The sequence below is a fragment of the Malurus melanocephalus genome, unplaced genomic scaffold, assembly GCF_030028575.1.
Source record: "Malurus melanocephalus ecotype Western Australia unplaced genomic scaffold, MMel_1.1 scaffold_61, whole genome shotgun sequence".
In the NCBI taxonomy this organism is placed as follows: Eukaryota; Metazoa; Chordata; class Aves; order Passeriformes; family Maluridae; genus Malurus; species Malurus melanocephalus.
Genome location: NW_026623293.1, coordinates 153,093 through 176,324, shown reverse-complemented (window position 1 = coordinate 176,324; position 23,232 = coordinate 153,093). Strand labels below are relative to the sequence as shown.

General features: G+C 37.1%; 1 protein-coding gene across 1 annotated transcript in view; it reads right to left on the bottom strand.

Annotated features, from left to right (window-relative positions):
- The window catches only part of NALCN (sodium leak channel, non-selective), a 210,442-nt gene that overhangs the window by 133,873 nt on the left and 53,337 nt on the right, over positions 1 to 23,232 (bottom strand). The window contains exons 7-9 of the mRNA XM_057366171.1: positions 10,940 to 11,082; positions 10,715 to 10,819; positions 7,949 to 8,035 (exon numbers count right to left, since the gene is read on the bottom strand). Coding sequence (XP_057222154.1) covers positions 7,949 to 8,035; positions 10,715 to 10,819; positions 10,940 to 11,082 — 335 coding nt within the window. The remainder of the gene's footprint in view (positions 1 to 7,948; positions 8,036 to 10,714; positions 10,820 to 10,939; positions 11,083 to 23,232) is intronic.

The following is a 23,232-nucleotide window of genomic DNA, read 5'->3' as shown; positions in this document are numbered from 1 at the left end:
TGGAGTGCAAGACAGGGAATGAGGGCAAAAACAAGTATCCAGAAAGTCACAGAAGGATAATGCATGTATGCCTGTTGCTGGAACTGGCCAGTTTTCAACACATGGCAAATGAACTGTTTATCTGCTAGTTTTATAAGCACTGCAGGGGTTCCAGTAATCTATGACATTACTGGATATCAATCCAAAGAAARCAATCAAAAGTAAAGCAATGTGTTAAAATATTATTTTATTGGGATAGCACCCCAAATAGGTTTTAATCTTAGTAAACATGAATTGTTGACCAAAATACCACCAAAAAAAGAAMAAAACCTCAAAATCTGGATAAACACATCAAGCAAAATTTCATCATGCATTATTATTTCAGTTCTATCAAACCAAAGTAAAATGAATGTAGACTTCCTAAAAAAATCATACATTTAATGCTTTTGCAATATTTTACAGGCTTTCTTTATGACTGTAGTGAGACTCTAATGAGAGATATGTTAGCTATTTTCAGAGGGTTTGGGTGAGTTTTGTTCCTCAGGAACATGGTGCATAAATGTGAATCTAAGAAAGAGTTAATCAGATTGGAAAATACATATCCTCCCTTTACAACACATTCAATTAATATGCATTCTTCTGACTCTTCTTACTAAGTATATTGTCACTCAATATCCTGGGAAGGATGGAATTCTTAGTAAAAGATAGTCAAGACTCTCTACTGCCCTGCACAATTTTAATTAAAATTTGCAGGAAGATTGGTTTTATTAATTCCTTTCTGGGCTCTGCAAACATTACTGCTTCAAAAATGAAAGGGAATATTATTAAAAGTTCTGTTTCAACAGTTGGAAGAGCCTGGGCCTGTCCTTTGGTGAAACTCTACTTATTTAGTGTACTGAGATATTTAGAATTTAGTTCCTCAACACACTATATTGTGCAAATATCCTAATGGCTAAGGGAATGAAGAGGCACTCTGCAAATCTGCCTTCAATTTRTTGCCCAAGGACAAATTTCCTCTAGACCTTGAGAAAACTACTTAACAGGTTTCTTGCTGTAGTTCACATTCCTYATTATGGAAAAATATATCCCTGTGAGGTTTGGCTTCTATGGTATTTAAACATATCCTTGAGAGGCACTCCAATAATAYGGGACTGTGTTAAATTGGCAAATAGATACATCAAGCTCTCTAAAGCTGGGAGTGATGGAGGAATGAATAACTTGATCTATGTGTGGTGTRTTAACATAAAACCTTCACTAATACATGCTTCGGAAGACACTTAAAATCATAGAGTATCTTGAACTGGAAGGGACCCATAATGATCATCAAGTCCAACTACTTACAGCTACATCTTCCCATGGACCAGTTAGATCTGTTGAGTTTTACTAGTCTGTTCTTCATACAATCATACCTAGTCCCACAGACCGGRGCAGGGTTTCCTTTCACCCCTTCAGGCCCTGCTAGCCAAGGTAGAGCATTGCAATGGTGTGTGGAGCAATGCAGGTCTGGTGTTATGTCTTAGCAAACAATAATTCAGACAGAGATGCTCTGTAGGCTCTGTGCAGAGTCTTTGTAACTCTCTTTGTCTCACACAAACGTGTGGTTATTGCACCAAACTGCTCAATTAGRTAAAACAAATAAGAAGGTTAACCATGCCTTTACTTCTGTAACAGCTGATCTGCARAGAGTTTTTACAAAGGAGTTCCAGAATCCCACCAGGTGAGTAGCGTGCTTTGGTATGTCTAACCTGCTGGGTAGGTGAGAGACACTGAGCTCACCAAGCTCTCATCTCTCCCRGGAGCCTGCCTGCCTATCCTCAGGGATGCATGGCATATGGGCAGAGCAGAACTACTCTGCATGTACAGATCTGGGATCGCAAAGGACTCTTGCTTACAGCAGCAGAGTAGCTATAAGTAAATAAGACTAAACTGTGACAAGTGGGCAAGAAAAATGGGTACTAATACAGTTCATTGGAAGAATTTTAACTCAGTCACCTAAGTTTTCCTTAATTTTACAAAAGCAGCTGGAAGTGGCAACATGAAAAATTAGCATGGTTTCTGATTGTAATTCACAAATACATCCTAATGGGGGGCAGAGAAGCTTTTATTTTGGTATAATGGTTTTATATTTATTGCATTTTTCTTTTGATTGTTCCCAAAGGTGCTTTGTGGTCTTTCGCTACTTGTTCTCACTGTTCCCTATGATTGGCATTGATTTAAAATATTGATTTTCTTTTCTTACTGAAAAATAATCTTTGTGTTTTCCATTTCAACATGAACCATTTAGCATGAATGCATGCTGAGGCTCCCAGGTTKCCACATTATTTTGCTGTTGTTGATATTACTTGAACACACTGTAGTGCGTTAGAACTTCCTGCCTACCGTGAGTTACTCCTACAAGCCCAGTAGGAAGCTCTCAGTTCACAAATAAAGAAAAACTGAGCAGCAGTTTTCAGAAAAAATTACTTTAAAGATTCTTTGAGCATGTGTTTGCCCTTTAAAGGCACATTRTGTTTCTYATTTTTCTTTTCCTTTTAATTTTARAGGTTTCTAATGATTCTGTCACTCTTTCTGTCTGCAAAGACTTGTAAAGTACACATATTTAAAGTTGAAAGATTCAACTCAACTGCCTTCCATGAAACTCTGGTTRTTATTACTAACACCAGTAAGTAATGACATCTTCAGTTTTCTCAATACAGAGTTTTGTAATGAACAGAAAAACTATGAACAGTTTCCAGTGAACTGTGGGAAACAATGAGCCAGAGAGCAATTCCATGCTCATGTTAATACTTTGGGCAAAAATGAAATACACAGCTGAAGATGGAATGATGTTTAGATAAAGCTTGAGGATACTGTGTCTGATGTGTCAGCATGAATGGAAGTGGTCACTTACAAACTGTATGTGCACTTGTACTCTGATAGTAGAATCTTCAAGAGAATGAAGATACTGTATTCAATTTCAATCATATGTGCTTCACCTACAGAAGAACTGAAAGGATGCAAAGCTGTGATCTGAGCAATTATTATTATTATAGCACTTTTGRACATATGATTAGTGTCAGAAATTTAAGCATTATCTTTTTGCATCAAAAAGGTCAATCCTTCATGCTACTTATTATTATTGCAATTTTTTTTTAAGAATTTGTAGAGTTACAGAACTCTAGAAAAAGTTRAAGGAGACAAAAAGATGAAAAGCAATATCCAAAGGCATGAAAAACATAGAGGGTGAAGGAGACACGGACAGAGAAGCACGAATCGAGTGTTTTAGAAGTTTGATGATGGATATATTGAATAAAAGAGAGACATGACACAAAGCAGCACTTAGGGATTTTTGCAGGAACAACAGAAGAGAGCACAAGTGGGTTTTCTCTTCTTCTCTTTCATGGGAAGCAATTATTGGTGAACATGAAAACCTAATAATCTGTTTATATACTAATTTGCCCTTTAGTGTAACTTTGGAATCAACAGCAGAAGACATGCTTACTCAGTCCTGTTCTCTTCTTACCTACAGTAGTTTTTATTAAATTATAGACATATATTTCTTCCAATTAAAAGGGAACTTCTCTTACGTGAAAGAAAAATCTTCTCTCAGTGAGMTAAAATGAAGTCTTGATTTGAATAAGTTTATTATTTAAGTATATTATATGAGTTTATTCAGAAGAAGATTAACTGATTCCAGYTTCTGAGGCTACAATTAAATAAAAGCCCATTTTTTTTCTATGCMCTGCTCTCATTTAGAAAGCTTAAGAATTCCATCACTTAACAGAAGTTTGGATACTCCAGTGATGCACTTAGCACTGAAACAGTGCTGAAAACCAACCATATTTGTTTCACTGAGGATATGTAGGAGCAGACTATGCCAAGTGTAATGTAAAACAAACAGTTTTGATGAGGCAAAACYAGTTAAAAATGAGGAATGGAAGGCTCTGCAGAAAAACTAAACATGCTGGCAACAGAAGAACATACATAACATAGTCCAGCCCCATCAGATAATAAATACTGACCATTACGAAAAAAAAAATAAGACTTCCATAATTGTCCACTTGTACATAGACTGTGGGAAGAAATGGTGAAAGTACCATGTGAATAGTATAAAGAGGTAGATACTGGTAACTCCAGTATCTGGCCAAATCTCAGGAACTGGCTGGGGACTCACAAYTGAGTTGTTATTAAATGTGTGCTCAGTTTCATCATGCTAATTTAGATGAGAAAGGTTAAGCTGTTACCATCTTCTGTTTGCTTGCCYCCTTTTTTCAGGGACCATAGCAGCAGCTGCGACTGAAGAGGCAGTGAGTTCACCCCTGGGACAGCCAGTTTCCTGTCTTGTCTGATAATATAAACTGGCACCCACTTCAGTTTATGTTAATAAAAGAAGTTATGAGTTCATATGGTTGAGATGATTGCAGTTCATTCAACTTGAGGAAGGAAGGGACAGGACAGATAAAATTTAAATGTAAGTGGTAAGAACCACTATCCTTTTCTGTTATGAATTAAAAAGATAATCTCTTAACACTGGAGAAACAAACATGTTTTACCCATATACTTTTTTTTTTTAATGCTTTAATTTACCATTTTTTATTGAAAGAGACAAGAAAAACAGTAAGCCTCTCAAATATCTTGGAGTCCCTCCATTGAACTTGAGCTGGTTTGTCAGTATTCATATTGTACCCAGAGACTCAAAACCAGACACAGTATCTGAATTCAGGCTCCCCAGTGCTGAGCAACAGGAGGTAATTCCTTCCACACAATGACCCAGGATCCTCAACCTCCACTGTTGCCAGGGAAGGCTRCTGGCTTCTGTTCAGCATGCTGTTTACAGAGACTCCCAGGGCCTTTTCAGCAGAGCCCAGCCTCAGCTTATGTTCCTGCATCTGGTTCTTCCTGAAGTGCAGCCTGTCCTCAGTGAATTTCAGCTAATGTCCCTGCTGGTCCTTTCCCTGGGCCTGCTTACCACCCCCTGAATAGCAGCTCTGCCCTTAACTCTTTCTTTCCAATCGCACAGTATGCATAAATATGCTGTGTGTGTCCTCAGAGAAATTAATCTATAATTTTAAGATGTAAATTTGTGAAGGATATTGATTCTTACCTCTTATTTCTGTACAAAATGGAAGTTTCCCACAAGCAGGGACGAAGCTACTTCTTCGCACCTTCTCCCTACTCCATCATGGGCCTGTGGRGATCTGGAAGCCCAGTGCAAAGGGATGTCCACAGACCCCTTCATCTCCACACCCCATACTTTTCTACAGGTAGTTGGAAGCCTTTCACAGTCATGGCACAGGCACCACTGTTACACCAACTGTATCTGTATCTCACCACACACCACCTCTGTACCCCATCATGATCCTACAGACAGCTACAACCTCTGCATTCCACACCTCCACACCCCATCATCCTACAAGTACTCAGAAGCTMCCCACAGCCTTGGACAAAAGTGATCTCTCCACCACCATCCCTTTCTGTACCCCTCTGCAGCCATACTGACAACAGAAGAATCCCCACAGCTGTGAACAGAGACCCCTTTTCACCAAACACCAAAGTACCTACAATTCCTGAAAATAAAGGTTCTGATTCATGAACTCACTGTCTGGGACTTTCAAGTTTGTGGTGGATTTTCTGGGGATTTTTTTTTTTTGGTTGTTGGTTTTTCTTTTTTTTTTTTTTTTTTTTTTTTTTTTTTTTTTTTTGTTTTTTTTTGGTAACCTTTTCAAGGTGGTTTCTTGCTGTCCTTGTTTCCTTTTATTTATGAATCTTTAAACACGTGTGTGTACACATGCATGTACTATGCAGACATATTTAACTATACATATATAAAGTGTACCTATGAATAAACCTGAGAGCTGCAGAGAGGAACCTGTGCAGTGTTTCCTATGAGCTGGATGCATAGGCTAGCAGACCAGCYACCTCCTTGATATTGGCCCAATACAAAACAAGTAACAAAAAAAAAATTATATAACTGATTATTATAGTAATTTCCACATTTTTTTTTTAAATAAACTGGATTGAAAGTTATTGCAGTCATGCTTTATAGCTCACTGCTGCTGAAGGAGGCAGTTCTCACATTCCCAGACTGCTCCTACTAATGTTCTGGTCCCTTCATTTTGTCAGAAAAAACGTTTATGCAGCTGCAGGGAGTCTGATCAATAACAAATCCATGACTTTCCCCATGCCAACCTTGATTTCATTCTCTGAACAACTGCATAAATATTGTGCCAGCTCAGGCAGGCAGTGAGGGGGAAGTATAGCAATGAGGAAGAGTAAGACTATCTTGTTTCTGCAATTCTTGCATTATGATGTGACGCAGAATAAAAAAAAACATTTATTTCTTAGAACATTTAAAAATCATTAGACCACCCTAATATGTGTAGACCTGCAGTTAAAAAAAACACAAAATACTACATCACACAAAATACTTATATTTATGAAWGCAAAGGTATCTAATTCATGGGAGTTCCAAATTATACAAAACAAGTGTTACTGCTAAACTCTTATTTCTGATATCTAAAAGTTAGAGTGTGTAAATACAGAACAGCAATCCTGTTTACTGCCTCCATGATGACAACACCAACATCAATATAGCTTATTTGTCAATAGAGGCAGYACTGTCATGAAGGACAAATTTCCTAATGGAAACTAGGACATGGACTTCACATAGTTAACAGACTGTTGGACTAAAAATGGACTCCAATGGAGTTCATATAGTTCAATGTCCTGCAACAGACACTAAAGCACTGTTTCAGAGTTTCCACTATTTCAGAAAAGGCTGAAGAACAAGAAGAAAACTGCAAATATAAAAAATTGATTGCATGAGGTTTATGTCCACTGGAACACAATCTACTGTGTTCACATGATTCCTAAAAGGGGCAAAAGCGCAATACTACAGACAAAGGCAGTCCAGGTAACTCAGATGGATCTTAATTTTCAGCTGAAGTTGTTTTTATTGTGAGTTCAGCTACATTTTATCCACATATCTGAGACTGTTACTTGAGAACACCACAAATGATGTTCCTGTTGCTGTCAAAATCAATAATTAAATTTGGGAAGAGGAATTATCTGTTAAGAAATCTGCTATAATCAAATACATGGCAGTGGTTTGGCAAAGCAGAGACRTTTGAGAAGAACAGCTTGTGGAGGGGATTGAAGGTGCTTGCCAGCTTAGGGTTCAGCAATATACATGCTGCCAACAAGAATGTGTATTTTAGCTTACATATTAAACCAAACATAACCCAAACTGCCAGCAAAAGCTATAGTAGGTTTTGCTTTCTACTGTAAAGTTTGTTTGTTTTATCCAGAAATGACATTATTTAACTTGACAATAAAAATTTGAACTTCTGTACAGTGTTTTGTTCTAAAAATGGATTTTAAAAATGGATAAAAAATTACTAATCTTAGTCTGGATTCATTTAAACAATGAGGAAGGAGTTTAATGAATTAATTTACATCCAAGTAAGAATATAAAATCTGAAAGTTTCAAACACTGTATAGCTTGCTACCTACATGCTTCTTCTCCCTTCTTCTGTGAGCCTCTTTTCATGATGGAACAAGAGAAATTAGGTACTTGTGTTTATTATGATTAGTCATGCTTCTTGGCATATGTTATTGCATTTTGCATTTCATAAACAAGCACTTATGTTGTGAACATCCTAGGAATGGAATATGTTTGCATATAAATTCTGAGAGATAAAACATRATTAATTATTTTATTTTATATTTGAAAATCTTAAAAATTTTTCTCATAAGTACAAAACCCAGAGCTTTATAAGGAAGGATTTTTTCTAATATTCTCTCTTTGGGTGTGGTACTTTCTTTTTTGTCGATCTGTGATTTTCAAAAACAAGTTTACACTGCACAATGCAATGGGTTTAGAAAATGTATTACTAAAACTATTGTAGCTATTTCTCAGCACAGTTTCCTTACAGCAACATTTGAATKATTCTGGTTACACACACTGATTTATCAAAAAGCAATGTCATACCTGTAGACATGCAGGAGCTCTGCCTTGGGGTTTATTCACATCAACAGCCACAAGCTGCCAACCTCCAGCAGCATCTTCATGAAACATCTTGAAAGGGAAGATTGTTGTCAGAAATGTTTTACGTGGCAATAAATACAAGTGAAATCTAACATATTTCCCTTCAGGACCAGCACACATTTTCATGATAGCTATTTTAAAATATGAGAGAAATTATTCTTTCTCCTACAGAAAAAAAAGGTAACATGCTTTTTCCAACCTGAATGGTCTGAATTTTACTCAGATATCATCAAACACAATGTGTCTCTATKAGTCCTAATATAGAAACCAATTTCATTAATCACTGACCAGCATCATTAGATGGCAGTACCTGTTCAGAATAATTTTGTTACTGAGGTAAGCTTACCCTGAGGAAATAAAAATACATTGTGACCACAAAAATAATTTTCATGGTGTTTTTGGCGATAGCCGACAACTCATCTTTTTCACTGGCAAAATTACTTTACTGCAAGGACCACTTTATTTTTGTTGCATTGATGCGTATTAAATGTAACTGTACAGTCATTATGTAGTGTTTCACAGAGTTTTTCATTCCTGTAAACAGCTGAATATTTCCAGGCTCTAATAATGTAAGTGGGAAAGGCTCTCTTGACCACATTTTATTCACTTTTTACTAATGGCCTCTGGAAGTGTAGATGTAGGCATTCTGTTTTGTTGGTTTTTTTTTTTTCTCAGAAATTAGGACACAAAGTGATACAGGCTGCTGGACATAAGGAACAGCGAGAAACCATGTCTGAAAGTGATTAAAACTGTCCTTGGAAAATGTCCTTGAAAGAAAATGAATGGCTYCAGCATTTTGAGTTGCCACCTGCATATACTATGTAATGAAGTGTGGCAAAGTTCCCACCTTACTCCCACCTTTTCCTKGACACCCAGCAGTCAAACGAGTCACCTGAAGAACACAGCCACAGAAGCATGGATGAACCTTAAAAGTCATCCTGAGAGAAGTGCTCATTAGACTGGGGACAGTGTCACCCAAATAYGGTTGTAATTGTTCCACATCTTTATTTAGTATCTCTGTACCAGGAAGCGTTGCCAACTAAGATCAGCACAATTACTCCTCTTTTTACCATGCTTTAAAGTGCACTGCTGAAGTGCTTACAAGAACCTCTTTTTATCCTTTTCAAGCAACCCTTTCCTAGACTGTGACTCCTGGACACTCCTTTTCTATAGGAGAAAGTTTGGGGAACAGCTCAATGACGTACAAAGTGGACAAGTGAAGGAAGATAACTCAAGGCTACCTCATGCACAAAACAAGCACAGGTTTTAACTTTTGTCTGGTGCTTTGAACAAGAAATCCTGCAAGATATTTTCTGACCTTCTTAATACAGAAAAAGAGAAATAGTTTTTGCAGTCTGGTGACCTGGACTCCCTTAATGTCCCATTTTGTCAGTGACTCGAGGAATGAAGCAGCCATTTGAACCATTCGCTTGTCTGCAGCCAGCGCGCTATTTTTAATTTGTGTGATGCAGATTATATGCAACRTGTTCATGTTCTTTTGGCATGATGACATTATTTTGAATATTTTAAATTTCTTAATATTGGCTGCTTCTTGTGTTTCCCTACAATGAACTCTCTGTTCCATCTTCTAGCTGAGAGTGTGTTGGTTAAGCCTATATAGTTCAGGATTTGTCCTATGAACATTCAGTTCCCCAGGCTAAGCATATGTCATGTAGAAAAGTCTTTTTTTTTTAGATTTTAAATTGATATCACAAAGTCTGCTATGACAAAGACATATATAGACTAGAAATTATTTCCRCAGTCTATTTGAGGCAAAAAAATGTAGCAGCCAGCAGAAAAGGACTAGATTTGCATATGGATTACAGAAATATCCAAAAGAATATAAAAATATTTCATAAATAATTTTGAAAACTTAAATCCTCTGTCTTAGGAAAATTAAATAATCTCCATCTACATGGTTAGAAAAAATTCCCTCATGGATATGTTTATCATATCTGTCTTTCTAAGAGGTTTTTGCAGGCAGTTGATACTAGTTCCTGTCAGAGATCTCAAACTGCATGAGTCTGTAAAAGCCTGTTTTTTCACTCTTTCAGGACACATATCTGTTTGTTAAAAAATGAGTGAAAGAATCTAAATTTCAACCCAGCTCTTCTTTTTCATACAGGGTTCTTTCCCACTACCCAGCCCACCCTTGCCATGATGGCTTCTTCTTACTCRTTATCTCTATTTGGGTCTCACTTTCTGTGACTGCTCCAGCTGTGAGTGAGGCTCTTTCATTGCCCCAACACCTCATTCTTCCTTGGTCTCAACACATCCTTCTCAGTTCCAGGACCGGCTTCCCCTAACACTTCAGCTACCCTCTGACTCTCTTCTTCCAGCCACAACTTTGGAACTTCAGCACTGATTTCTTAGCACAGAAAGTGATATTCAATAGCAACCCTGATTTTAAATCCACCAATGACATGATAAAAAAGCATTATTATACTTTTAAAAAAAGAATACAGCATTAAAATACCTAGCCATAGAGAGAACCATATTACAGTCTTCTCTATTATTCCTTTTTAACAAAGGCTAGATGGATAATGCAGCCAAGAATTAAATTTTATATGAAAATTCATACATCAGGTTTAGACTATAGGTAGTAATATGCAAAGTCAAATATAYATAACAGGATTTTTTGCTTATTATTAAATCATAAACAAAACAAAATCAAATCCCCAAAGAATCTCAGAATCTCAAGTGCTTYACCTGGGTGGTGGCAGTTGAAGTAGTACTGCTTCTGGACCCCCACATCTGCTGGAACTGCACTCTAATTTCTGCAAATGTTTCAATGATGACCGCAATAAAAACATTCTGGAAAAAGGACAAGAAAGAATGGCTGAAACAAAGCTCAGCAAGCAGAAAAAAGAGAAGAAATTAATTCTAACATGTTCTATGTTTCAGACTGGTTTAAAGAGACATATTTTTCAGTACCTTAACAAGCCAGGCCAGAAAGAAAATTAAGGTGATGAAATAGAAATATGAACGCCATCGGGGAAAACTGTCGATTGCTCGGTACATAAGGAACACCCAGCCTTCCTGAGAAGCAGCTTCATAAACAGTAAATATGCTTGTGCCTGTCAGGGGAAAAAATGAAAATGTTTGGCATTAAGCCTCCCTTGAAAGTTTTCATTATCAACAAACAATAAACTTTTATCTATTCTATTTTCTTTTTTTTTTTTTTTCCAAAGGGTGTAAGCTCTCCTCTCCTCTCCTCCTTCAAAGAGAGGTTTTTCACGTGCACTTCCAAATTTCTTAATATGAACTGGTTTAGCACCAGACCAGACTGAACATCTTCCCTCCCTGGACACACATGTAATAATCCCTTGGAAGAGTTCACTGGCAGTATGCAAATGCCTCCAAAGACAAAATTTGTCCCATTGTTTGACTTCTGCATCATCCCTGAGAAAAGACAGATTTAATAARGATCAACATTCAGTAGGTTAAAGAAATCACTATTAATATCAGCTGCACTGAGCAAGCAGCAATACAGCAACAAGGTGCCTGACAATAACAAGCACAGGTAAGCATCTGCAGCAAGCTMCTTTGAAATTCAGGTAGTAGTTGCATTTACATACATATATTGCCTTAAAAAAGCATTTTTAAGTTGAACTTGCTGTATCACTCTGTGGAGGGGGAGAGAAGATGAAAGGAAAGTTATGAGAGACTTTTGTGTACAGAAACCACATTTGTATAAAAGCTATAAAGCTACTMATTTTAAACTTAACGTCCAAACTCAGCCTAATGTCTGAGTGATAATATGCTTTAGCCAGCTTGTCCTTCCTCCTTATCTCTGCAATGAAAGCCTYAAAATATAGACTGGTTATGGCTTGTAAGGCATTCTTGTTTAAAGCAATTTTTTGTTCCAAGAAGAAACACAATTAAACTGTGAAATTAAACTGTGAAATCTCACAAACCACTGTGAAATTACAGAATTGTCCTACAGCCACCCGCTAGCTCTGCTCCACTATGGCTTCGTTTCATGGAATGTCTTCSATAAAAGAGACAGAGCATGAGGAGCATCGCCCTTAGCAAAACACAGCAGCTGCTAGCAACATAAAGATAGAAAGCTGACTAGCTGATCCTTTTCACAGAGAAASAAGTGCTTCTGGGCAGAAATTCCAGAGGCCAGGAGTTTTCCAAAAAATCACACCAGCCTATAAGGAGCTCTAATGCTCTTATTCTACTGTTGAATTTGCAACATCTACGTCCTTTAGTCTGCTAAGAGGGATAGGATGAGCCTGGAACCAGTTTTGTCTCGATGTCCTTTCTGCAGATAAACCATAGAGACAAGGATGAATGGATTTTTTTCTGTATAAACTCAATCCTTGGATAGGTAAATRTTCAATGGCATGGTGGGTAGGCAAAACTGTTAATCCTTTCTGCTGGTTATTCTAGCTATTGGATTCCTTTCTTTGTATTGCATATGGTTTTCAGAAAACCAAGGGAAAGAAATAGAAATAAAAGGAAATGAAAAGCATTCAAGCACAGAAAGCAAAACCCTTTCTATTTCTTCAGAAGAAAAAGTGGTCTCTATTAATACTGAAATATTCATCAGTGATTACTTCATGGGTATTTTGCATTTCAAAAATTCAAAAAGTAATGGTTCAATTGTCTAATAATACACTGTTGCTGAACTGATTAAATTATTGAACAAAACAGAGCTGTTGAGGACAGGCAGAGATTAAGGAAAAAAAGGAATCTATTAAAAGTTGCTGGCTAGGAAACTGTCATTAGTCATTACCAATRGGAAAGTCACAGTGGAGATTAGTAAAATAGAGGGGATGTCATGCAAAGTATTTATAACACATCACTGGGCCATCTGCCACAGTAAAACAATACTGTGAATGGACAAAAATGCACAATTAACACAGTTAAAATGAGTTCGCCCATGACACTGAAGTAAAAGATGTCTCTATACTGTAYAACTGGTAGAGGTATCCTTAAGGCTATTAGCAGTCAATCACTATTAAAAATATACATTCTTGCTTAACTTACGAGAATAGAAAGTAATAAAACTTTACTGACTGCCAGGAGCTATGCTGTTAGCTATCGCTATACTGGTAACTATCTCTGGAAATACTCTTTCAACCGGATACAGAATAAGGGATGCAATACCAGGAAAGGTTTTGCCTTCAAAAAGAAGAGTAATTCTTAGCTAACAATTACCTTACTTCATGTTTTTGCTCTCCTTATTTTTCTGATTATTTCTTTAATATCTGATTACTCTTCCTAAAGCCAATGTGTAAGTTATTAAAAGAGACTCCTTTCACAGCAACATGCTCTGTTTTTCTCACCATGCTCAAAGCCATATGGAGGGTGATAAAGTATCAAAATTTTAAGTGATGGTGGGATACATCCCAAAAACAGACATGGGAATGCTGCCATAAATGAAACCTAACATATGCCCCTCAGATCAAATGGCAATTTTTTCCTTTTCCACAGATGTCTGTATTCWCTCAGTGACATAATGTCTTTTTCTACGAGTTCAAAGGGCTTTAGTAATGACAGCTTAGTGCTAAGAGTCTCATGGTTAGGGCATATGAGAGCACAGATACCTCTGCAGCATGAATATGGGTGTCACAGGGAATGAAGACTTGAAAACCTGCAGAACCTGGCTTTTCAATACACAACAGACCCTGCTACTTCAAGATGTAGTCACCTCTTGACAMTGTCCCGAACCTTAAGATCATGATTTATGCAATATAACTGCAGGCACCAGCAACACTATTCAGTCATGAAAAAGCTTTGAATCATGAAGAGAGTTAAACACATGGTCGTCATGACACTGCTTATCAGCTTAGGCATGTTGGCATTGGCAACTGGCTGAATTTGAAATATAAAAATACCTATCAAATATTTATGCTAATTTTCCTRTTTATTTCAGTAGATGGTCAAACCATGATGGCATGAAATGTTAATCTGGGAGGAACTTTCTGACAACAAAAGAGGTAAAATAATGTAATATACTTTGAAATTTTTGTGTTTTGTTTGAACTTGTCTAATGAATTCCACATTTTGATGTTATGATAAAACAATTTATTTAAACAAAATCATAGTTAAACAAAACAAAGAAAGAAAACACTTCTCAACAGAGAGTAAAACTAAATAAATCAGTATCATAATTTGTATCAATCTCAAAAGACTGCTTTTATCCAAAGCAAGAAACACTTCTACCTTTGGAAATGTTTTACAGCTGTACATGGTCATTACCAAAAAGAAAAGGAAAAAAGTTCAGAAAATGAAAGATTTTGTGAAGTACTGGGAAAGAGATTGAATCTTGCTCAATTTACACAACATTTTCACTTGCTTCATACTATACAGAGGAAAAGACAGCAATCAGAGACAAATGTATCTCTATTGATATTGTGTATGTAGTATATGGGGAATCAGCACCAAAATGCAGGGGTCTTATCTCTAATCAGTTAGCAAGGTCACCTGGCTCTTCCAAGCTATATAGATTAACAGAGTACAAGGAAAACAAAAATAATTAAAAGAACCCAAGAATATAGGTGGTGATTTTCCTTAGGGCAGTAAAGAAACCTATCCTGCCAAAATTCTATCTTTTCAATAACTAAGGAATATAGAAAACATGTATTTTTTAAAACAAGGACTCAAATTTACAGAACAATAGTATTATTATGCAGGGATGGTCTTTAATATACTGTATTTTCTTTAACATACTGTATTTTATACTTACACATATTTTTGTAAATACACGGGATTTTCTGCTTGTTTCTGTGACTGACACCGCCATGCTTTGTGACATCATCTCTCTTTCTAACCAGTTCATTCTCCAAATGGACATCATGGAAAAGAGAGTGAAGTGAATAATGCTGTAGTTTCATAATAGCAGATTTAAAGGAGTAGAGCTAAGAGGTGTCGTGGAAAATTCACTGAGTCTGGAAACAGAACMCTTTCCTCCTAACTCGATGATGTATTCTTGCTTCTTGATTGAAAATCTCATATTATTTGAGGGAGAGAATGTATGGTGCCGAGGACTTGTCTCTCATTAATTAACACCTTTGTGCTATATWAATTGTAGCTATTCCAAGAAACAAGCAAAAACTGAAAACTAAGCTTAGATATGCATTAACCAGCAAATCTGCCATGTGTAATTTATGTTTATTGACTACCTTGGCTTACCATGTTAGGATTTTCTCAATCTTCCTGTGACTGCTGTGAAGCTGCTGCGAATCTACCAGAGGGCCACTTTATATAAAAAATACCAAAAAGTTTGCTTTTTTAATATCTTGGGTTGTTTTTTCTTTTTTTTTTTTTTTTTTTTGGGGTGGTTGTTTTTTTTTTTTTTTAAATCAGGAATTATTTAGGCAAGTTAAAATCCATGCATTGTTATTAAAAGCTTAAACCACTACCCATTGTCACGCATGAAATGCACCAGATGCCAGGCAGTGASACGCTCCTTTCCCTTATTTTAAAGCAGCCACTAGATGGGGGTCGTGCACCTCGGGCACATCTGGAATACCAAGCAGCGGTGGAGCGCCCAYCCCGGAGAGCGCCGGCTGTGACAATCTCACGGCACACCCGCAAAASGATGGATTCTCCTATTTGGCGGCAAAACTGATCCGCCTTCTGGAGGTGCTGCTGTCTAATTTCAGTCCCCTCTGCTGCACACTGAAACGCAGCCTTCCTTCACATGGTTCTGTGAGTGATCGGTCCATAAAGCAACGACCTCTTCCTTAGCTACAGAAATGTTATCATGCCTGTTTCTGCCCCTGCTTACCCTCACTCACATAATCACCAAGTGGAATGTTTCTGCAGGGCATGGGTATTTCAATTGACCAGTCAGCTTTTAATTTCTCTTATCTTTCAGTATTAAGGTATTTGTAAAACACTACATGCAGTCAGGGTTTTCCACGTGTTTTACACTATTGCTTCAGTGAAACTAGAAAGGACTAAAAATTGTCCAGAAATGCACGGAGAAAATTGTTAACAMCTCTGGGAAGCAGCTGGCAGATAGGACTGAAATCAAGAAAAAGAACAAATCCTTGTGGGGTTTCTTGTTTGTCCCTGAGTAATCCATTTTACTCTCCCAAACCTACTCTCACCAGCCAGTGTGCCAGACAGCAGGTATTAGGAGGAAAAGAAAAAAAAAAAAAAACCAAAACATGCCAATGCTCTGCTTCTCTGACAAAACCTCAAGCCCCAGTGCCATTTTCCTGTGACTGAGCTGTTGAAAAACTGCAGAAACAACAGCAGAAAAAAACCCACACTGCCAGTCTGAAGTATTTTAATCCTTGCTAAGCGTAGTGACTTATATATACAGTAGTGATGTGTCATGGATTTTTCAGTTTGAAAATCTATTTGCTGATGAGAAGATGAAGCTTTTACATTTGAGAAAAGACTATACAGATAAATAGAGACTGTACAGATAAAAGCACCAATAYGGAGATAAAGAAACACTGCAAATATAAGTTCTAGGATCAATGCAATCTGATCTACAGACTTCCTAATGAAAAGACAGAAAGTCAGCCAACTTACAGAAAAAAAAATAGACATGTCTGTACTGTTTGCAAGTATTTTAGAAATATATTCAATATTCAGAAGAGTCAGCTTACCAATTAGAATGTAGCAATGCTGGCCACATGTATTGACTGCAAAGCATAAATAGGAATCTGCTTTGGGCAAAGTAAGTCCATGCTTGGTTACATTATTAATTAGTACAATTAATGTCTTACATGTGATACTGCTTAAGCTCTCTGATGCAGTATTTTATGCTTTGAAAAGGGAAACCTACTTTACAGTTTTGAAGAAGTCCAAGGTGCAAAGAAAGACAAACATTACTCAAAATTACTTTACGTGTGCTTGTTTATGGACATTTAGCCAGATTAGTGTTTATATCTACTTTTCTTTAATACTTTTTTGATTATAATAGCTACATATTCACAAATAATTTAGCAAAAAGGGATCCAAAACATCAGCAGAGCTCATATGCTCATATACTGACTTCATGCGCAGAAATATTGTTTGCTTTTCCTTTTGGCAATTACGCAACTGTAGGGCTAATTTACTGTTCGTCTTGTAAACACTTTTGTGTGTGTATGGAGGCAACTTCACAAAATTTAGTGGCAGCTGATGAGAATCAAGTAAATGCTGAACTGTGGTGCACGTGGCTACCTGGAAGCTCTGCAGCAGTCAAGTCTCCCACCTCTCCTTCATTCTAAAGAGCATTTTTTCAGAACACAACTTTTTTCAGATCACTGGGGTCTCATCCTCAAMAGAATGGGCAGAACTTCAGGCTGAAGCCTAGAATTAGGACACTGCCATAGCTATGCTTTTCCTCATCAAACTGTAACAATGCTCTTCAGATCTAGGAACCAAGAATACAAAAATCCCTAGACCTCAGTTTTAAGAGTGACCAACACTGTAAAGATGGGCCTGCCACCACCTCAGTCTTTCCAATGAAATGCCTCTGATTTAAAGTCAGAGTGGAGACAACGTCTGTTACAGTAAATGTTATGACAAAACTGGATAACACAAAAAATGTTCATTGGAGGAATCTCTACAATTTAATAACTTACTGCTTTGAAAAAGAACCATCTTTTTATAGGACTGTTACTTCTTCTTTTAAAATGCATTACATGTGTAGATGTGCTTAAAACTATACGGTAAAAGTGGCGGTCCAGAATCCAAAATTTAGAAATTYCCCAAAATTGTTACATTTGAAATTTAATGAGCTCTTTAAGGATTATAATATTAAAAAAAAAGTTTCAGGCAGAATTCTTAGTACAGATATTATGTATTTGGATTTTCATTCAGCCAAATGCTGGGAATGACTATTATAAGCAAGGCAGTGATGGATCACTTTGCTAAGAGAGAAAACAACGTATGGAAATCTTCCTTGACATAAGGCATGTAAATTCAGCACTGGCACTGTTAATCAAAACTATTCACTTGTTGCATCCATTTTCCCAATGGTCACAGACATAGCAATCTAATTAATTTTAAGTAGTCATGAAACMGCAAAGCTGCTTGGTCCTAAAGCTGTTATTTCAGTTTCATTTGGCTCCACTGGGCATCAGCTGTCCAGAATTGTAGGCACTTCTCTGAAGATGTACTTCCTCTCRTAAAAGGAAGAGATCAGCCCTTTCCTCTTGAATGGATAACATTTTCAAAAGCAGTTGTATGAGATTTTGCCTCCAAATTTTACCAGTGGTAAAACTGCTGTCATATTATATAAGACGTTTTTAAAAATCCCTCCCCAAAGAATCCTAATTTGATTTGCTTCAGCTATAGTGMATATCTAAACAAGATTTTATTCTTGTATAAAGAATATTTTTTTTCATCCAGGGCTACACTAGAAAATCCCAGCTAACAAGATCTGCTGAGTATCCAGTGAACAGAAATAAGACAGTGACAGCACTTAGATCAATGAATTTCTGTAAGAAAAAATAACAGACAGTAAAGCTGCTCAAGTAGACAATATAAAAACAGATACATATTAGAAATCTCATTAGCCTCCACACACCTGAATAACAGGAGCAAATATACAGTGTCAAACACATCTTAAGAGACTAATTGAACTGAAGAGACAATAWCTTCCCTTCCTATATGGAAGAAAGGAGCTCTATGATTGACTGTTACAAGAAAACCCAAATGACATTCACTCAATTACTGGTTTAGCTATTAATAAGTACTCCCTGGTGCCTTCTACATGCCACTAGAAGTAAAATAATTTACCTACTTTGCAGGAGTGAGAGAGAGGTTTTCCCACTATCCTAATCTGTGCAGTTAGAGAGAATATGAAGAACAGAGAAGGGGTTTAGTATGCTGATACCTCACTGAAACCGACAGCACCATTATGAGATAAGCATATTGATCTGTTTTAGAGACAGCTGTATTAAGTTAGGGACTCTCAGACTCTCCTCAGGCAGCAACACAATCAGTGTTTAAGATAAGACTAACTTAAAGATGTCTGGTTTTAAAAGAGCTGGGTGTAAAAGAGAAAGAATCTGATTTTTTCAAAATAAAAAACCTATACGCGGATGTCAGCAAAAACCCCCAACAATTTTCCTTTCCTTCAGAAAACAAAATACTGAATTGAAAATAAARCAAATTCTTGTAACATCTGACTTCTTTCATTCTTGCCTGTCTTAAAGAAAGTATTTGCATGACCAGAGATCTACTGATTAACAAAAGAATCCTTGGAAGACTAGCAGTAATAGACTAAAGCAGCTGGTGAGTTTATTAGGAGATGAAAATCAAAAGCTTTGGCAAGAAAAGCTATATAAACTGCCAGGTATTTCTTGGGAGAGGAATTTACAATGGTTTAATATATTCTGTTCAAACCTTGTTTTCAATACTACCTCCTTCTGCAAAAATCCTTTCTGATTTTTATGCACTTCTGAAAATCGTCCTGCACACCCATAACAGAAATTTCTGGGATTTCTCACTGTCAATTCAATGATTTTTCTTTCCTTCAGATAGGCCTTTTTCTTTTTTTTCCAGCATCAAGTTTACCTGCAAAGATGCTTATTCCTTGAGTAGGTGGGTGTCAACTCTGTGCTTTGACTCAAAGCTGCATTAATTTCTACCAGACCAATGATATTTAACATATTTTTTCTTCAAAGCTTTTTGCTGAAGTGGAAAATGCGGCATTGTGTACTGAGACACACAAATGTGTGGTTTGAAAAAAAAAAGGAGTGTGTATGAAAAAAGAAGTTTTGGCATGGCTCAGTGAAGCGGTTTCACAAGAAATATAGATCAGACCTACTCCTAGCAATTTTTTTATCAAAGGATGAGCTAAAAAGGCCACATTTTCTATATGAAAATAATTTTCAGTGGGTGAAATAAAATCAGAGCTTTTAGATCTGAAGGTGCAAACAAGTGCTATGCATAAATTCAGGGTTGATTTTCTGCATGCCATTTACTTCATAGTGACTACTTCTTTGTCTACAAAAAAAAAAACAAAACAACCTTGGAAGTCTATCCGCTCCCTTCACTGAATCAAAGGCACCTCTAAAAGCATACCTAAGGGTAGTTTATAAACATATTGTTATCCTTAGTATTGTGTCTGCAAGTCCTACTATGGCATGGGTAGAAATTTTGTGTTGTTACATTATGGCCCCACATTTTTTCAGAACAAAAAACAAATTCTGATCCTAGACTGTAAACTCTGCCAGCACATTTCTGTAATATTTTGGAGGAGGAAATTATGCTGCCCAATGTCAGGCATGTGAGCTGATGCTCAGATAGCTGGATAGAGTCAGATTCTTTGAGATGTTGAAGGAAACAAATTCTAAATTTTCAATCCTGGCCTAAATGCCAGTGCTTGAAGCAAAAGAGGAATTTATCATTCCTTTAGAAGAAACCGAGTTAAATTTATGGTTTTGAGACTCTACCATTAAGTCCCCACAAAATATAAAAGATGCTGGGAAAACAGCATATTTGATAAATACCATGTTTTCGAAACAGTTACTAAATTGCTGGCCACCTTAAAAATAAAACCAGAGATTAATACTATGAGATGCAGTGACAAGAAAAAAGCACAACTGTTTCCAGACCCATTCATTCTATAGTATCTGGGAGATGGGCTTCCTAAATGAAGACAAATGCAACAGGAGAATCTCAAAGGAACACCTGCTCCCAAAACTGACCATCAAGCAGATCTATCRTACCCTGGTATTTAAACTCTTTTCAGTTACTTTCCTAAAAAGCTTGTAAAAGTATCAACTAAATGCTATTAGTAGCATTCATGTACTCAGGTCAGAGATTATTGTAACAGGGGAGAAACAACTGCTAGCAGACAATAGCAAACACTGGAATAACTGAGAGTTTGTCTCCTTGGAGCTCTTTAAGAACACATCAGCTAAGCATCTATAAGGAATTACAMAGGCACAGGTGACTCAATCCTCCAGTGGCCTGGCAAGGAGCTTGACCTTCAAACAGGTATCTTTTTTAGGTTCATACWAATTTTCTCCAATTTTACAGCACTAAAGAATTCTATAAAGCCAATGCAGCATCTTATCTTTACTAGCTATTAACAGAAAAAAAATATATTACAYGGATAAAGTAATTTGTTTAGGCTGCACATAGACAGTACAAAGAAATGAAGCTGAAAGTCCAAAAAGTGCCTTGCATTAGGGTTTGACTGGAAAGTATTGTAGGAGTGGTGGAGCMGAGCCAAGTTCCACTGCTTCTGAACTGGTTAAACCATATTTTTTTTCAGCAAATAAAACATTTTATTTTTCTTCCATAAAGGATGCATGCATGACTCATAGGTTGTGGTTCTAACTTCTGTAAAGTACAAGATGTAAAAAAACATTGGGAATAAATAAAATGTCACTCAGGACATGATTTGATGATGAATTAACTCTGTAAGGCTCTGACTACTGTGCTAAAAGCAGCACAGCCATATGACACAAAGTACCRATTTGCTWTGGGCTGACTCTGCCCCTTAAAAATACCCTCTTTTTGAGAGCTTCATTTTGTYATGGAAGATTGAACACTTCAACTGGCATTGCCCATCTGCACCCCAACTTGTGCCAGAGCAGGTCTGCTCTCCTACTTCCAGAATAAAGTTGTCCCAAAGGCATCAAGCTGGTATAATTTCAGCATTCTGTGCCATCCTCAGTGACACTGACATTTACACATTCACATACCCTGCCTCATCCTGAGCGATTTCTACTGTGGGTCTCACATGTCAAACCACAGCCTGAGTCTACTGCAAAGTAGCTCTCCTGTGGGCACTTATGGAGTCAAACACTGTAGCTCCTGTCCCCTGACCTTGTCTTCCTATGGATGTGCCTGGATCAAGASTGGCTCCCTCCAATCCCAGCACACACCTTCAATGCTACTCCAAACAGGCTCACATCCTCAGCATCTTCCACAGGCTGACATTCCCACATGCCATTCCTTCTATACTGAATTTACAGAATGAAATCCCTGGCAGGCTGCAACAAGCAGGGATGTGACACAATGCTTACAGAAACTTTTGCAGTGTCTCATTTTTTGAGTTATGATTTGGTGTCACAGGGGTGATTCATGGGGTACCATCTCCTGTACACAGGGATACACAAAAATCAGTTCTAGAATGGAACAGGTTTGAACATGGTAAACACTTGCCTGTCTACATCATATTGTTTGCCAATGACCAATGCCAAGTAGATGATTTTATTGGTAGAAATCCTGCTATGGACACAGTTCCACAGTTCATGTTTCCACAGCAGACGGCTCAGCAGCACTATGCATCTGAAAGATGCATGGCCAAAAAACTAAGTGTGAATACAACCAATGGCAGTAGGAWGTTCCCAAGTTCAGGCCACTAAAAATTAGAAAACACAGAGGGCAAAATAGCATTAAGTACTTGTCTATTGACATAAAGAAAGGCAAAAGATAATACTGGCATGGAAACAAGTATACATGAACCTGAGGTAGGCTGACTTCAGGTATTTTCTAATCATCAGAGAACTGAAGTCCTGAAAGGGTTTTTAATCTTATTCTGCCTTTTTTTCTAAGTTGAGACTTCACACTTTTATGAAGAATGGACATGACATGGTTCCCTGTGGTCACAACAAGGAGGGGACAAATGTATCACCAAAGTTCTTTCCAGCGGAAAAACAAGGCTTCATCTGTAATTGTGATGATATAGGCCACAAACCAAACCCCTCCTAAGTTCAATAGAATCCAATTGTTTTAAATAACACAGCTGAATTCTCCATTAGCAAATAGTACAAAAATACAATTTCATTTTCATTGGCTTCCTGACAGAGAAGATTTCTAAGAATGCTTCTAATGAAGTTATGCAGGAAGGATTAACACTGTGGTCTGTGCAGGAAGAACTCAGGAATGTGGCTGATTTAATAAAGTACTGCACAACAGCTGGGGAAAGTAATTCTTTSGTACAGTGTCTGATTCTGTTACAAACTATGTGTTTACTCTGAACTGCATTGAAATTCTCCAGTGAAAATTTCCTAGGCTGCATTTTCCCCCTTGGGCCTGCRGACACTGTGGACACAGGTGCAATTGTGCATCTGTCTGTGGTAAGTGAATTGCATATAAAACTGACAATATCTTATATTTTGGTCAAAACTATTTACTACAGCAGCCCTAGGAATCTGAACACKCTAAAAACTGCTGTCAGTGTAGTAGGCCAAATCTATTTATAATTCTAATATTTAACTGAACTGAAAGACTGCTTAAGGATCTGAAGGAACAAAGCATGCATTTAGAAGGAAGGAAGGGAAAGAAAAAGAAAAAAGGAAAAA